The sequence below is a fragment of the Synchiropus splendidus genome, chromosome 3 (genome assembly GCF_027744825.2).
Source record: "Synchiropus splendidus isolate RoL2022-P1 chromosome 3, RoL_Sspl_1.0, whole genome shotgun sequence".
NCBI classification, from domain to species: Eukaryota; Metazoa; Chordata; class Actinopteri; order Syngnathiformes; family Callionymidae; genus Synchiropus; species Synchiropus splendidus.
In genome coordinates this window covers 15046569-15061861 of record NC_071336.1, presented here as the reverse complement: position 1 = coordinate 15061861, position 15293 = coordinate 15046569, and the positions used below count along the sequence as shown (strand labels likewise).

The 15293-nt window shown below is 43.5% G+C and overlaps 2 protein-coding genes across 4 annotated transcripts; one reads left to right on the top strand and one right to left on the bottom strand.

Annotated features, from left to right (window-relative positions):
- Positions 1–1214: 1214 nt before the first annotated feature.
- pik3c3 (phosphatidylinositol 3-kinase, catalytic subunit type 3) lies at positions 1215–10291 on the top strand. Its single transcript, XM_053859274.1, has 25 exons — positions 1215–1582; positions 2620–2808; positions 3046–3189; positions 3269–3398; positions 4033–4119; positions 4546–4641; positions 4720–4791; positions 4860–4964; positions 5354–5446; positions 5567–5752; positions 5978–6114; positions 6476–6557; positions 6802–6869; positions 6930–7035; positions 7107–7223; positions 7300–7431; positions 7560–7688; positions 7781–7850; positions 7919–7983; positions 8049–8133; positions 8277–8351; positions 8422–8590; positions 9081–9171; positions 9252–9377; positions 10007–10291. The coding sequence occupies exons 1-25, from the start codon at positions 1518–1520 to the stop codon at positions 10019–10021; spliced, it is 2634 nt and encodes an 877-aa protein (XP_053715249.1). The 5' UTR covers positions 1215–1517; the 3' UTR covers positions 10022–10291.
- A 515-nt stretch (positions 10292–10806) lies between these two features.
- LOC128756117 (uncharacterized) lies at positions 10807–14439 on the bottom strand. 3 transcript variants are annotated; one of them, XM_053860340.1, is made up of 7 exons: positions 14312–14439; positions 13475–13644; positions 13204–13413; positions 12984–13136; positions 12737–12858; positions 12513–12670; positions 10807–12440 (listed from the first exon to the last, which is right to left on the bottom strand). In XM_053860340.1, exons 2-7 carry the CDS (start codon positions 13551–13553, stop codon positions 12407–12409), a joined length of 756 nt encoding a protein of 251 aa, XP_053716315.1. In that variant the 5' UTR covers positions 13554–13644; positions 14312–14439; the 3' UTR covers positions 10807–12406. The 3 variants fall into 3 exon arrangements, with proteins under 3 accessions (XP_053716315.1, XP_053716316.1, XP_053716317.1); XM_053860341.1 differs by having other exon boundaries at positions 10807–11647; XM_053860342.1 differs by having other exon boundaries at positions 12984–13146; positions 13235–13413.
- Between the last annotated feature and the right edge of the window lie 854 nt (positions 14440–15293).

The following is a 15293-nucleotide window of genomic DNA, read 5'->3' as shown; positions in this document are numbered from 1 at the left end:
ACATTTATTAATGTAATTAATGTGGCGCATTAAGAAGTCCATATAATTTAATATAATATGTATTATTATATTTTTACATAATACAATTCCAATAATTTAATGTGTAGCAATTTGGAATTGAACATTGTAAAATTGATACTGCCACCTATTTAAAAGACTAAAAAGACAAAGCATCAGGCATATCCAAAATATTAAAACAAATTAAATAAATAACCCAGTTGGTAAATAAAATTCTGTAAAATGCCAACTGTGTTCAAATATGTTTAAAGCTGTTCATTTATATATTTAACAATTGTGTACCCATTGTGTATGATACACGCAAATTTTTGGGAGAGAATTTTTTTTATTTTAGTTATGCTTTTATGGGTTGTTTTCTGGTCAAAAAGTCGACATATTTTGCGAGGAAAAACATGAGCAAGTAACTAAGTTCATGCAAAGTACCCAAACTGGTTTTCTTTCCTCTTGTTGACTCTTAAATGCTAAGATCAGCCTGTTTTTGAATCAATTTACAAACTAGTTGTGTACTTGAGCAAACATGTCTATTCTAACTTTTTGGCTACACTTGTGAGATTTCACACATTTTCTAACAGTAAAAGATTTAAGAAATGGGAAGCTATTATTTAAACTACGTGTGAATGAGGCTGGATTCACGTGACTTTCTTTTTGCGTTTCATCACTTTTGCTGTGGCTTAAACTGGGTCTCCTCAGTCAGGAGGTCTGAGACTGTTGGAACAAAACTGTAGCAACCCGAAATACTGAAGGTGGATAAGGTCTGTGTGGAAAAAAACTGAGACTATCCCATCAAAACAGAATACACAAACGATACATATTTGATGCCCTGAAGAACTAGTTCGACCTTTATGTGCCATTTGAATGCGCACAAGACAAGCCGTGTTTATTCAACAGCTCATGCGCCACAGAAATTAAAGGCAAAAGAAGCTTGCACTAAAAGGAGCATTTTCCAAAAGTTAAACAGCAGAATGATTGGGATAAATGTCGCATCGACAATGACAATATCGCAGGGCAGTTTGAACTCATTTCGATGTCCTCGGCTTTAAAAGCAACGTTCAGTTTCCCGTTCTCATGCAACCCCCGCCCATTTCCTGCTTCCGCCTTTCGTTCACCAGGTTGAATCAGTCAATCCTCGATACATCGATCGACACCACTCTTTCCGTGCACTAGCAATGTCGATGATCTACAGGTTTGGCCTGTAAACAGATCTTGGCTTCGGCAGTGTTATTTTGCAGCCACCAAAAACACACAATCATGTCCGGCGACAGCCGCTGAAATAATGTATTCGGCTCATGTATAGCGCTCAGTTATTTATTTTTTTAAATCTTGTGTGTGGTGAGACTGTTCCTCGTCCCGCGGGGTCCAGGTATCTTAGTCGGAGAGTTTGTACGGCACCGCTACGAGGCCTGGTCGCAAACACAACCGCTCACTAAGTATTACTGAACCGTCTGGGATTTCATGTTGAGGTCGGCAGCGTCTGGAAGCAAGTGTGCACCCGGCGGAAGATGGAAACTGACAAGTTTAACTATGTCTACAGCTGTGATTTGGACATCAATGTTCAACTTAAGATGTAAGTCCTTCACTCAGAGGGTTATTTTCGGTCACATCGAATACTGGACTAAACCTTGTGACTGAATGGATGCGGGCTTTGTTTAACTCGTGAGCATCACGTTCACCACGAATCGCATTTCAACAGGCCAGTAGCTGATGTTTATTAGCTAGTAATGACACTTAATCTTCCTGTTAAATGCAAGAAAGCATTCATCGCACTTAAACATAAAGCACAATTATAATTCCTAATCCAAATTTTATTTTGAATCCACAAGATTCAGCTGGTTAAGTGTTGTAAACGTGATTTATTTAAAAAATTTTTACCCTGTTGTTTACAGTTTATTACAAATGTAAGTGTCTTAGGTCTTTCAATTGCCCAATGTATTAAGATAAGATTCTGTTTATTTTGATCCCAGATATAAGCAACTTTGACATTGTTCAGATAATGTCTGATTTGTGAAAGAAGGGTGCATCTATGCATTTGAACTTGTATAGTCTGATGTTTTTAAGCATTTATTTCAGCGATGCTGTTCTCCATTGGTCAACCCATGACTAATAAGTATGAGTAAATGGGAAGATGTGTGTTTTCAATTATCTTGTGGGCCTCACATTAGAACAAACAGTTATCTATGATGATCATGTGGACGCAAGAATTCCCCTAAATAAGTTAATTCTGTCACTTATCTTTGGTCAACTTGCCATTGTCTGGATTCCTAACAATGCCACAGAATGTTGTAATAAAATGAGAGAGGAAATGCTCCGGATTAAAACCAGCAGAATAGTTGTCACATCACCAGAAATACCCTGCAGGATTTAATTCTGAACTCTTTGCAGTTGTATGAGTTGTGAGTTGTAAGACAGTGGAAACGTACTGCACGCAGCATGCATGGTTGCCACTGACCTCTTCAGCTAGTCTGCAAAAGGCAAAGAAGTAACAGACTTCTGGTTTTGTTTAAAGTGAAGTTTTACACCATCCCCTGGTTTACATGCACCTCTTTTGAAAAACAACTGTTACAGAACTCTTCTCACTTTCTCCATTTGTCTTTTTGTCCTCAGAGGGAGTTTGGAAGGGAAGCGGGAGCAGAAGAGCTACAAAGCTTTGCTGGAAGACCCCATGCTCCGCTTCTCAGGACTCTACCAAGAGAACTGCTCGGACCTCTACGTCACCTGTCAGGTGTTTGCTGAAGGAAAACCTCTTGCTCTTCCAGTTCGTACCTCGTATAAAGCCTTCAGCACACGTTGGAAGTGAGTTCCACGATTCTTTATGCATATGATTTATGTGTCTATCTGGTTCATTCAAAATGACTGTCATTCTAGAAGTTGACTGGGTCTTAGGTAAATGTTTGATGGGTTATTGTTTTTTTCAACAGCTTGTTGCCAGCATGTGGTGAACACTGTAGACACACCACTGTGGTCAATATTAAAAAAGAAAAAAAAGTCTTCCAAACAATTTCACTAATTTGTTTTCACTTTCATGCAAAGCTGGAATGAGTGGTTGAGGCTGCCCGTCAAGTATCCAGATCTTCCCCAGAGTGCCCAGGTTGCTCTCACAGTGTGGGACATCTACGGACCGGGTAAAGCTGTCCCTGTCGGGGGAACCACCGTCACGCTTTTTGGCAAATATGGGTGAGACCTGGTTCCTTAAAACGCGTGACAATGTTTGCTGGAGTCAGTCTAAATAATTAATTTCCATATGTTTTTGTAGTATGTTCAGACAAGGCATGCATGACCTGAAGGTTTGGCCCGGGGTGGAGGGAGATGGGGGTGAACCAACAACAACCCCAGGACGCACAAGCAGCAGTCTGACTGAGGACCAAATGGGAAGACTGGCGAAGGTATGTCATGCATGCAGACCTATGAGAAGTCGCAGTCATGATGAACGGGGAAGGATGAATGGTGAGCAGAATAGAGTCAGTTATATTTATAGGCTGGTTGAATTAAACACCTCTATATTGTTCCAGCGCCCTGACCTGGAGGTACTCAGTGACGTGAGTAGAGGGAGGAAGTTAGCTCTAGATTTTTGTGGCTGTGTGCAAAGGAAGGCTTGGCCGAAGTGTGTTTTCAATTGAGTTGATCATTTGATTGTTTTCTAACTGGACATCAGGACAGGTCCAACTGCCTCAAAGTCACAAAACTCTGATGTGCTTGTGTCGTTCTATTCAGGTTGCTTTATTTTAGGAACTTTGAAATCACTGTTTCCATTTTAAATGTACATGTTGATGGCTCGATGGGCACATTTTTGGCATTTTTTTTGATGCATGGACTGGATCATTTACTCACAGAAATGCAATCAAAGGCTGAAACATTCTGAGAAAATTGTGTTTTCATAATGTCTGAAAGTGTGTGCTGGCTCCTGCAAGAAAGATTTCTGCAGCAGAAATAGTGCTTAGGTTGCATGACCCACCAGGCAGCACAATGCGCAGCCATAACTCTGATGGTGTTTCCCTCGCTCTCTTTTTCTCCGTCCAGCTGACAAAGGCCCATCGGCAGGGTCACATGGTGAAGGTCGACTGGCTGGACCGTCTGACCTTCAGAGAGATTGAGATGATTAATGAGGTGAGCTCACACAAAAGGCTGATAAACTCAGCTGGAACACGTTTTTGGACATCTTAAGACGAGATCTAAATCTCATTTGATCCTCCTGCAAGGGAGCAATATAATACAACACAAAGCAGGATGCATGTTTCAATGAGGCGCAAAAAGTCAGATGTTTAGCGCTGATCTATGAGCAAATCCCTTTCGCTAACTGTCACTAACTGAAGTGGCACTAGATTCTTCCATAATGTCATGGCAACTCTGCTTGTATTGAGCAGTCAATGTTGAGTCCATATTCTTGACTCAGAATGATAAACTTTTTTTTACTGTTTGTTTGGATAATGCTGTTGTCTATTTTTACAAAATACAATCAACTCCATGTTAGTAGGTAATTGGATAATATGCTAGAAACTGACCTCATTCCTCAACCTTTTTTTGTGTCTGTAGAGCGAGAAGCGCAGCTCTAACTTCATGTACCTGATGGTGGAGTTTCCTCGTGTCAAAACAAATGACAAGGAGTACAGCATTGTTTATTATGAGAAGGTATTTTTTTAATGTTTCATTGTAAGTTGTGATGTTTGCTCCACTCTTTAGTAATGTGAAAATTCCTCTCCTCCCCAGGATGGAGACGAGTCTTCATCCATCCTCACCAGCTGTGACATAGTCAAGGTTCCTGATCCGCAGATGGGGATGGTGAGAAGAGTGTGACAAGTAGAGGCAACATTGTGATGACTCGATGATATTGATGTCTTCTCTAACAGGAGAACCTGGTTGAGAGCAAACATCACAAACTGGCTCGTAGCCTTCGGAGTGGCCCGTCAGATCATGACTTGAAGCCCAACGCCGCCACACGCGATCAGCTAAATGTGAGTCACTTGTTCTGGTTGGTGTAAATGACAGAACTGAACTCAGGATAAAGAAAAATATAGCCAACACCAAGGTTAGCTATGACAATTGTGGTAATCTCGGGGAGCCTTCATTCTTTAGACATGCCCATCTGATGGAAAACTGCAGAGCAAGGATGGGATTCTCACATCACACCGACAGTGTTTACTCATGAATACAGATGCGATTTGAACCTTTGTCTGTTATAATGCTAGCCAATACTTGAGTGTTTGTTAACTGTGGCAGTGCATTATGGGACCAGTAGTACAAGCAGTGGGAAGGAAAAATTAATGTATAAATATAGTTGGCTTGCCTGATGTTGTTTTGGCGTGTGATATTAACGTTAATACCATTTTTTTTTCGCACTCAGATCATAGTGAGCTACCCTCCAACCAAGCAGCTGACCTCTGAGGAACAGGACCTTGTGTGGAAATTTAGGTATTACCTCACAACACAGGAAAAGGTACATGCGCTGACTGACTCAGAAAAATGTCTCCTCCTTGGTGTCCATTAAACACAAATATGCCGCTCTAAACATTTCTCTCATCCCATTGGCCCTTGCTAATAGCCTGTCATCTTGCAGGCGCTGACAAAGTTCCTCAAGTGTGTCAACTGGGATCTTCCCCAGGAGGCCAAGCAAGCTCTTGAGCTGCTGGGCAAGTGGAGGCCCATGGACGTGGAGGACTCTCTGGAGCTGCTCTCCTCCCAGTTCACCAACCCCACAGTCAGACGCTATGCCGTAACACGGCTGCAGCAGGCTGACGACGAGGTGGGTCATGTGGCAAGTTAGTTTGCAGCAAAGTCATAGCTTTTTTCCCCGTTTCTGTTGTGGAAATGTACTGGATCTGTTATTGAAAAAGAAATATTTGTTCATTTATTGTAATTCCGCTGTTATTTGAATACAACCGAGGGCCTTATGAGCTGTCATTCATTTTTCATCAAATTTTTTAAACTTTTAAACGATTGACATCAATGCCCGTCTCCTCTCTTGCAGGACCTGCTGATGTATCTCCTCCAGCTGGTGCAGGCGCTCAAGTACGAGTGTCATAACTTCAGCGATCTCCAGAGTGACGTGGAGCCGGGCAGCAAGAAAGAAGGCCAGGGACTTTCAGATGACTCTGCGCTGGACAGGTCAGCGGTTTTTCGAGCTCCTCGAGTGGCGAATCATGAAATAAGTTGACGCTACCAGAAGCACTAATGAGCTGTGGCGCTTCTCGTGCCATCACATTTCTTCTACCACCAGTGATTTGTATATTTTCTCCTGTTTTCTGACCACACGGTTCTAAATTTAACCTAGAAATGCTGCGTAGTTTGAATATTATTTCAGGAAGATTCATGAAGTCTTTTGTTTGTTATGATTCCCTCAAATAACTCCTAACCCACATGTGGCTAGAACATTTGATACTCGCAGACCCCTGCAGCTCTGCGGACTGCTGACTCATCCCATGCCTAATGATGTCGTCAATTAAAGTTGTTTTTTCTCTGCTTGTAGCTCACAGATTTTATCCGCCTCTTCTGCGGCAACCGCTGCTCCACCGAAAAGCAAAGATGGAGCAGACAGTGAGAACGTGGAGGTAAAGGTCCAAACATGCATCCACCCTGTGGTTAAACAGGAAAGGCAGCTTGAGGAGTCAGAGTTGGAGATAGTCAGGTGTTCATTGGGAGTGACGTAGAAGGAGAAGGTCAGACATCAGTGTTTTAGAGGGACGGACACGTTTGGAGGCCGAGTTTGGGAGGCCAGACTCAGATGGTTTGGACAAGTGGTGAAGACAGACAGAATGTGTTGTAGAAATTGAAGTCTTTCTTCTCTTCATGCAGCAGGACTTGTGTAACTTTCTCATCTCGCGAGCTTGCAAGAACTCAACGCTTGCCAACTACCTGTACTGGTGAGTCAAACAGGATTGTTTCTGAGAGTATCACAGTCTCACACCGTGGATCATCAACAGGTACGTGATTGTGGAGTGCGAGGATCAGGACACGCAGCAAAGAGACCCCAAGACACATGAGATGTACCTGAATGTGATGAGGAGGTTCAGCCAGGCTTTGCTCAAGGTCAGGACGTCCACTCTCAGGACATCACGAGCACACATTTGTGTTTCTCACCCGCTGTTCATGGTTCTCAGGGCGATAAGAGTGTGAGGGTGATGCGCTCACTGTTGGCTGCACAGCAGACGTTCGTGAACAGACTGGTGCAGCTCATGAAGGCTGTGCAGCGTGAGAGCGGAAATCGCAAGAAAAAGGTATCAGATGATGCGATTGGAGGTGGAATTCTTTAGATTTACTTTTTATTTAAGACAAATATTATTGCTATTCCAGACAGAGCGGCTCCAGGCTCTTCTGGCTGATAATGAGAAGGTGAACCTTTCTGAAATCGAACCGATTCCTTTCCCGCTGGAGCCTCAGATCCGCATCAGAGGCATCGTCCCGGACACCGCAACGCTCTTCAAGGTAGCTTCAGACTTGGATAAATGTTCATTGGGCTCCATCTAGAGACATTACATGGTCTCCAGATTCCATATGTCAACATGAAGGTTCATGTGGGAATTTCTTTTGTGAAAGTGACCATGTGTTTACAGAGCGCGCTGATGCCAGCTAAACTGTTCTTCAAAGCCGAGGACGGAGCCATGTACCCGGTCATATTCAAGCACGGAGATGACCTGAGACAAGACCAGCTCATCCTGCAGATCATCTCACTCATGGACAAAGTAGGACGCTGAAGTTGATTGAAGATGGAATTGATCTACTGGGAGGAGAAAGTGGCAAAATAATTAACATCCTCTTGTGTGTGTCTATTTAGCTACTTAGGAAGGAGAACCTGGACTTAAAACTGATGCCGTACAAAGTGTTGGCCACAAGCACCAGGCATGGTACTGCGAATTCAGTTCCTCAGTTAAAGATTGGAATTCACAGAATTATAACTGGAAACATGTTGCAGGTTTCATGCAGTTTGTGCAGTCTGTACCCGTTGCTGAAGTTCTGGCGACTGAAGGGAACATCCAGGTCAGCTGAGCTAAAACACATCAGCGAGATTGAATTGTCTTTTAAAACTAATCCCTACTTCTCAGAGCTTTTTCCGGAAACATGCTCCGAGTGAAAAAGGTCCATATGGCATCAGCTCCGAGGTGATGGACACTTACGTCAAGAGCTGCGGTGAGTCTGGCAGGTGCACTGCTGCATCACAAGCAACCAGTGAAGCTGTTTGTTGGCCAGTACTGTTTTATGTGGACCCTTTTACGCTCCTTACCTGTACACCCGTGCTGACGCTGAGATCTATTGACCCTCCCTCTCTGTAGCGGGCTACTGTGTCATTACTTACATCCTGGGTGTGGGAGACCGACATCTCGACAACCTCCTGCTGACCAAGACTGGTGAGACAAAGTGCACCTGAAAATGTGAATATTAGTTTCTAATTTCGAATCAAAATCATCTTGTTTCCAGGTAAACTCTTCCACATCGACTTTGGATATATTCTGGGTCGGGACCCGAAGCCCCTGCCGCCTCCCATGAAGCTGAGCAAGGAAATGGTGGAGGGCATGGGGGGTATGCAGAGCGAGCAGTACCAGGAGTTCAGGAAACAGTGCTACACTGCCTTCCTGCACCTCCGCAGGTGAGACCACACACGTTCACAAATACTCTACTACTGTGTAAGTACTATTATTTAACCTCTTAAACAAAACACTTCCTCTTAGCTGATAGTGGTCCACATCTAATTTCCAAATTGCATCTGCTCATAACAGTTCTTCAGCCACACAGTCCACCTGGAGTGGAGTGGTTCTGTTGGTGTGTTTGGGTTTACAAACCTGCAGCTTCCCCCCACTGATTTTCATTGGGCTCATTCGGTCATGTGACTAACTCTGGATAAAATAAGCAGAAAACTGACATTTTGACGTTCTAAATCCTGGGGTCTGATGGAAATCATGGCACTCTGAATATTATTAACATGAATTATTATAGATGAAATACGTGTAGGGCAGTAATATTGGGTGGAAATGAGATGTTTGTTGGAGATGTGTGGCATCCCACTAGTTGGTCTAGTTATTAGAGAGAGCAGCTCAAACTAAGACCAACCAGCAACCCTCTTGTCTCTGATCCATCAGGTACTCCAACTTGATCTTGAATTTATTCTCTCTCATGGTGGACGCCAACATCCCTGACATTGCTCTGGAGCCCGACAAGACGGTGAAGAAGGTACGCAGATTGGCTTATAGCCGTTACCGAGGTTATACATAAAACATAGGAAATCTGATTGTTGATCACGCCAATCCCAGGTTCAGGACAAGTTCAGATTGGACCTTTCTGATGAGGAGGCGGTCCACTACATGCAGGGGCTGATCGATGAGAGCGTCGGTGCTTTGTTTGCAGCCGTGGTCGAGCAGATACACAAGTTTGCTCAGGTAAATAAGCACTTCTGCATTGTGGGCGAGTGATGAAAAAGTAGTTGATGAAATATGCACAGTCTCAGTAGAACTGGAGATTCAAACGCCAAAATGGAGATATTCACGGAGGAGCTGAGTTTAAATATCGTAGATTACTTTTATATTTATTTCTATGTATTTATATCTTTATATTTTTCTATCTGTTGAGTCAACACAGTTTACTTCAAGGTGTTCTAATAATGAATGGGCTCAAGCCTTCAGGACTGTGCTTGATTTCTGACTCAGAGCATTAGAGAATTATTTGAAATCCCTGTTTATTCAGTGTATAACTCTGATGAAAACTGTGATTATACTTGTTAAAAATGTGTCAATCACATTAAATCCCTATATTCACCTGATTTGCGATTTGTGAAGTCACACTGTTATCTGTGCAGTGAAGTGATGTCGAGAAATCTTCATGTAAACACATTTATTGCCATATATTTTTATTTCAATCTGAAGACCTGAGTGTACACTTTGATTTCTGTTAAAATGTAAAGTGAGGATGGAATGAAAGCTCCTTAAATGACCAAAGCTTGAATTATTTTGCGTCTCTGGTCATGTTCCTTTGTTAAGATGACGTTGAAATCTGCTCCGTCTCTCCGCAGTATTGGCGCAGATGAGCAGACCCGTGGAACTGCTGAGACAAGGCCGAGACGGGTTTGGGGGACACGGAGTACTTCTGGACGAAGGCTGAGAGCCGACGGCCTCGTGTGTGTTGGACGACGGAGACTTGACGACACTGTTAAATTCGGCCAAGAGTGCACTGCCAATCTTTACTGCAAGTCAGCGAAACAAGGACGCCAGGTCATTGTTTGCGCGTGTATATATATATATCATGTAAACTAATTATTGAATGAATGAGATGTTTGGCCAAATAAAAGACTGTTGATACACCAAGGAGTTGAAGCCACATTTATCTTTTCGGCTCCAAAACAGTGCCGTGTTGTTGATGGCACCGGAGACGTTCCTTCATTGAGCATCTCTGCCCATGTTTGTTTGGTTTTTACGCTGAGTCCTGAGGAAGAGAGGTGGTGAGTCATGGATCTGGTGACTAAGAGTTTCCCCACAAATACATGGAGATGTGTGCTTTATACATCCTCAGGAAAACAAATCTGAACAGCCCACCATGACCACTGAAATAGGAGAGGACTGTTTGTCAATATACTGCTTGTGCTGGTTTCCATTTCAAATGGTGGCACTGAAACATTGAACAATGTGGGTTGTGCCCATTCACAACATCAACTGCAAATGACAGGATGACATGTCTGCTAGCTCCAAATAACCCTGAAAGTGATCTAGAAGTTTCCCCAAATCCATAAGCGGAAAATGACAGGCTGATTCTTGATTTCAAGAAGAATACATTTATTGCTAAAAAGCATTATAATGTCAACTAAATGTCCTTACTTTAAGCTGCTATACTCCCAACACACCTCAAAGAAGCAACAGGACAAATCCCTTTAAACATTTCAGGGGCTTTTCTTGTACAAATGCTTCACATTTGACCCAGGCTTGTTGCTGCTTTACATCATTAGTTGCACGTTTTCCTCGCGTAGCATCCACCAGGATAAAAAAAAAAAAAGTTTCCTTATCTATCTATAATTCCGATGAAATGAATCAATGTTCACAATACATTTTCAAATATGACATTCATAGACGGTGCATGTTTAAAAAAAAGGAGAAAACAGCAAACAAAGTTTTTAATCAAATTACCATGTTTGATATAAAACAAATGATATATTGATTTAAACTTCATCATTTTAAAACCTTCATCTGTTGCAGTGGATCACAGGCCATTGATAATGGACATGCTAGGTGCAGGCAGCATGTGGTATAAACCATGACAGTCCACCTTGAAACCTTCAGAAGGCAAGAAAATGACCGTTTCTCACCTTCTGAATTTAATGCCTAAGACACTTTGGCTTGATCTTACATGGGACATGAACAGGTAAACAGCATCAAGCCTCAGGTGCTCTGACCACCTCCACATTGTGGCCATCTGCTCCCCAATACAGCACCACTGGACCGATTCAGCAGAGCTCTGGATGACCCCCATTGGTCTCTGGAAAAGATGGTTAAGGAAACAAGCAAGGCTCCCCAATGTTGCGTAAAGAATGCAACACCAGCAACAATGACGAGATGTTCCTGCCTGCAGGAGTCCGTAGGAGGTTCCGGTCACGGCCCAGAGGCAGCAAACCTCCAGAGTAGCAAGTGTGAGTCACAGATGAGGAGATGCTGTGGTGTTATCACTTTGGAAAGAAGCAGCTGTCAGCAGCATGTGGGGGGTCAGAGGTTTTTTCTGCATTCATGGTGTTGCAGCGACCGGGCCAGCGGCACTGGACCTCGGAAACCACACAGGAGAATCTGAACCCACCAGCACAGGACCCGGCAGATGAACTTTTTATCCATCATTGGTGAGTCTCACACGTTCCAAATTCCTTCTGACTCATTTCCATCACAGCGTGATGTGAGGGAGCCCAGTGATCCAGGGTCAACTGGAGGCCATGAGATGCTTACTCATCACGCTAGTTGTGCTTGTGATCAGTTTTGTCTATTGTGGGTGTATTACAGATCATTATTTGATACAATCTAATCTTAAACAATCACTGGTCAAAAACATCTCGCTGTTATTTACAATCAGAGCCCAGTAGATGACACTCTCTGTTAACAAACACTGAGCACTGGGGGCTATCTGTCGGGTTTTCACCCTGTGGAGACCACTCCACTCAGCCTTGAGTCCTGAGATCTTGTCCTTTGTCTTCTCAAGGCCTGGAGGAGGCTCCAGAGGAAGCCAAGCAGATGATGTCCACAGAGGCACAGCAACTGACTCCTTCAGAAGATCTCAAGCAGCATTTAATGGAGACTTGACTCGACTGCAGAGTGGTTTCCTGTCTTCACTTTAGGAAAAGTGGCACATGAGGATCTGTCCCTTTACGGTTAGACCCCAGTACTGGAATATTTACCTTTTGGTCCATTCCCGACTTCTTAAATAAATAAATTGTCTTGACTCATATGACTGCAATACTAGGATTCGCCTGCAGTCTATGGCATATAAAAGTTTATGGATCCGTTGTTAGTGCTGAGCTCATGGGCGTCAGTTGTCCTGTAGCTCACCTGTGCCAGTAAGTCGGGTCCTGCTGAGACCTGAGGAGGACGTCCTTCAGCTGTATGGTAGGGTCCTGCTGTGTGGAGGTCAAGTCATCCGTGAACTCAAGGTGGACGTCAGTGAGATCGACGGGACCCAGAGCAGGCGTGGGGATGGGGTCGGCAGCCTATATAGGATGGGAACACGTAGGTGGAATTGACTTCAGCACAGTCTGCTGTAAAGGTGCTCCTACCTGGGTCTTGGGCTGAGGTTCGGAGAGAGTGCTTCGTCTGGGCTTATAAGGGAACATGGTGACAAGAGGACCGAAGACCACTGAACAGATCCCAGCGCCCAGAACCAAGGCAGGGATCAGCCCTGCTCACGACCGCACACACACACACGTTATGTTTTCATGTTATGTGGGGACAATTCATCAAATCTGGCCCCCCATCTAAAAACCTCAGGCCAAACCGTGACTGAGCTGAATGACCACTACTCACCCACTTTGGAGGTGGTCTGCACACACTCGGGAGCAGATCTGGGAGACGCTGCCATGGCGAAGGTTGGGAAGGAGAAGTTGGCCACGGCACAGTAGTTCTGTCCTGGACTCAGACCAGCAAACTCGATGTGGGAACGAACCTCCTGTGACCAGACTGTGCGGCTCTGTCAGATCCACAACGGTCGAACAAGAGGGAGTTTAACTTATTGTACATGACTGACGTGTCATCTGACGCAGATATGGGTGAAGGACCTGAGACTCTGAGAGGTTGAGGTTGTTGTACACCGTCACCGTGGTCCAGGGGTCGATCAGCTGTGTGATCCGACAGCAGTCTGTCTGAGAGCACCTCCTGCTGGCGGCGCAGGGGAATTGCACCTCCACCAGCAGCCGGTCCTCCTTCAGAGAGAGCGAGACAGACGGCGGACTGAAGCCTAGGAGGAGAGGAGGATTAAAAACAATAGCCAAACTGATTCGTGTTCAGACAACACTGACTGAAGTCGCTGTAGTCGAACTTCCGAGGTTTGATCCAGACCGTGTCGGTGGGGCTGATGTGGACTCCCAGGCGGATCATATTGTACAGCTCCAAGTTGACAAACGCCTGAGTGACGTCACAGCTGCGGGAGGCGATCCACGCACACCAGGGCACGTCGTGCCACGGCTCCCTGCGACCCCGACAATGACAGTTATATATATATATATATATATAATATATAATAATTTCTGTTTAATATTTATTTTAGTGTAGTTCTTATAATCTTGTTTTAATCAATCTATCCATTTTTTATGATAGTTCTTGGTCTTGAAAATGTCTCTTAATGTAATGTATTTTCCATTTCACACCTCAGTTTTTTTCCCCTCTAGTCAATGCATCATTTTGAGTAATGTTCACTTTGAGTAACGTGACTTTTGCTCAAATTACTAGTGACATGATTTTTTGTGCCATTTTAATATGTGAAAAATAAATATATATATACAATTTTTACTCCTGAATCTGAAATGATAGTGGTGTTGATCTAGTCTGGGAAAACAAACATTTTGACTTTCAGTATTCACTGCTATGACTTTTAAGCTCAGTGACGTTGAAAACACAGTTCATATGTACACTATTCTGGTCAAGAGAGCTACCTCTATTTTTTATACAAATAATGGAGTCACTTTGTAAATGATAGGAATCACAGATCAGTAGAATGTTTTGTACTCTGAAAAAATCCAGATAAACAGATGGCCTAACTGCATTTATTAAAAACTGAAAGTTTGGCTCTCAGCAAGTGTCTGGATTCGTGTGAGACAGAGGAAGCATGAACACACACGCACACACAGATGGATTACCCCTGTGTCTTCGTCTGCACGGTATAGGTGGTATTAGGAGTGGCGTGTGGACAATCCCACCGCAGGAGGCAGCCTAAATCCAGTGACTCCACCACAGAGTAGCAGACTAACCCAGATGACCCTGAGGAGATCACACGAACAACCGCACCACAAATAGCACAATCACAGAGATGCCCACTGACCGGTTAAGTCGCCCTGTCACAACATTGTTAGCGTGAGGCATGAAGAAGAAATGAAAGTTTGTTAAAATGCAAGACTCACCCGTGATGAGCAGCAGCACCCTTGTCCACACCCACAGAAGCCGCATGGACCTGCAGACAGGTGCACCTGCTGCGGCCATGACGCGCTCAAGCCTGAGCTCTAGTCTGCACAGGAGTGATGGACGACTGCAGGGGGGGATGCAGACGATGGTTCAAGGGGTGGAGAGAAGGATTTAATTGAAGTCTTGGTATTTTGTAAGAGAGAAGATCCACTATAATCTCATTACAGTCTCGGGAGAAAAGAGAGCAAGACGATCATATACAACAGGAAATGGAGGTATGAACTTAAAAATGAAACACACAAAAGAAATAAGACTGTAATTAGATTTAGATTTTAACTGCAACTTAAAATGATTTGACAGGAATAATTTTATCCATTTTACATGACCTCAGCAGAAGGGAAACGTGCCAGAACTTTTATTTTTGTTTTAATTCATTATTTTAATGTTAGCCCGAATTACCCGAGCTCCAAATAAAGTTATGTTAATTTAAAAAATGTGTTTGACTTTTTGTCCAAGTGAGGAGTCGAGCCATATGGAAAATAAAATCCAAAATGAATTCCTTCCTATCAATTTAGATTATTTTAAATCATATTTTCAACTTTCAGAGACAACAGAAGGGACATGTTGGCTGAAGAATGTCAGAGAAAAATGCAAGTACCAACAAAAACTGTTGATGGATTTGATAAAGGACATCAGGTGTGAATTGTTGGGGGGGATGAT

What these genes read in the sequence shown, in the direction of transcription:
- LOC128756117 (XM_053860340.1), bottom strand. Translation starts at nt 13,553, where the DNA reads ATGATCCGCCTGGGAGTCCACATCAGCCCCACCGACACGGTCTGGATC. An exon ending in GTTCGACTACAGCGACTTCA is followed by an intron (nt 13,414 to 13,474) that starts GTCAGTGTTGTC and finishes CTCTCCTCCTAG; the next exon opens with GCTTCAGTCCGCCGTCTGTC. An exon ending in GACCCGACTTACTGGCACAG is followed by an intron (nt 12,441 to 12,512) that starts GTGAGCTACAGG and finishes TATATGCCATAG; the next exon opens with ACTGCAGGCGAATCCTAGTA.
- pik3c3 (XM_053859274.1), top strand. Translation starts at nt 1,518, where the DNA reads ATGGAAACTGACAAGTTTAACTATGTCTACAGCTGTGATTTGGACATC. An exon ending in GCCTTCAGCACACGTTGGAA is followed by an intron (nt 2,809 to 3,045) that starts GTGAGTTCCACG and finishes TTTCATGCAAAG; the next exon opens with CTGGAATGAGTGGTTGAGGC. An exon ending in ACCTCACAACACAGGAAAAG is followed by an intron (nt 5,447 to 5,566) that starts GTACATGCGCTG and finishes GTCATCTTGCAG; the next exon opens with GCGCTGACAAAGTTCCTCAA.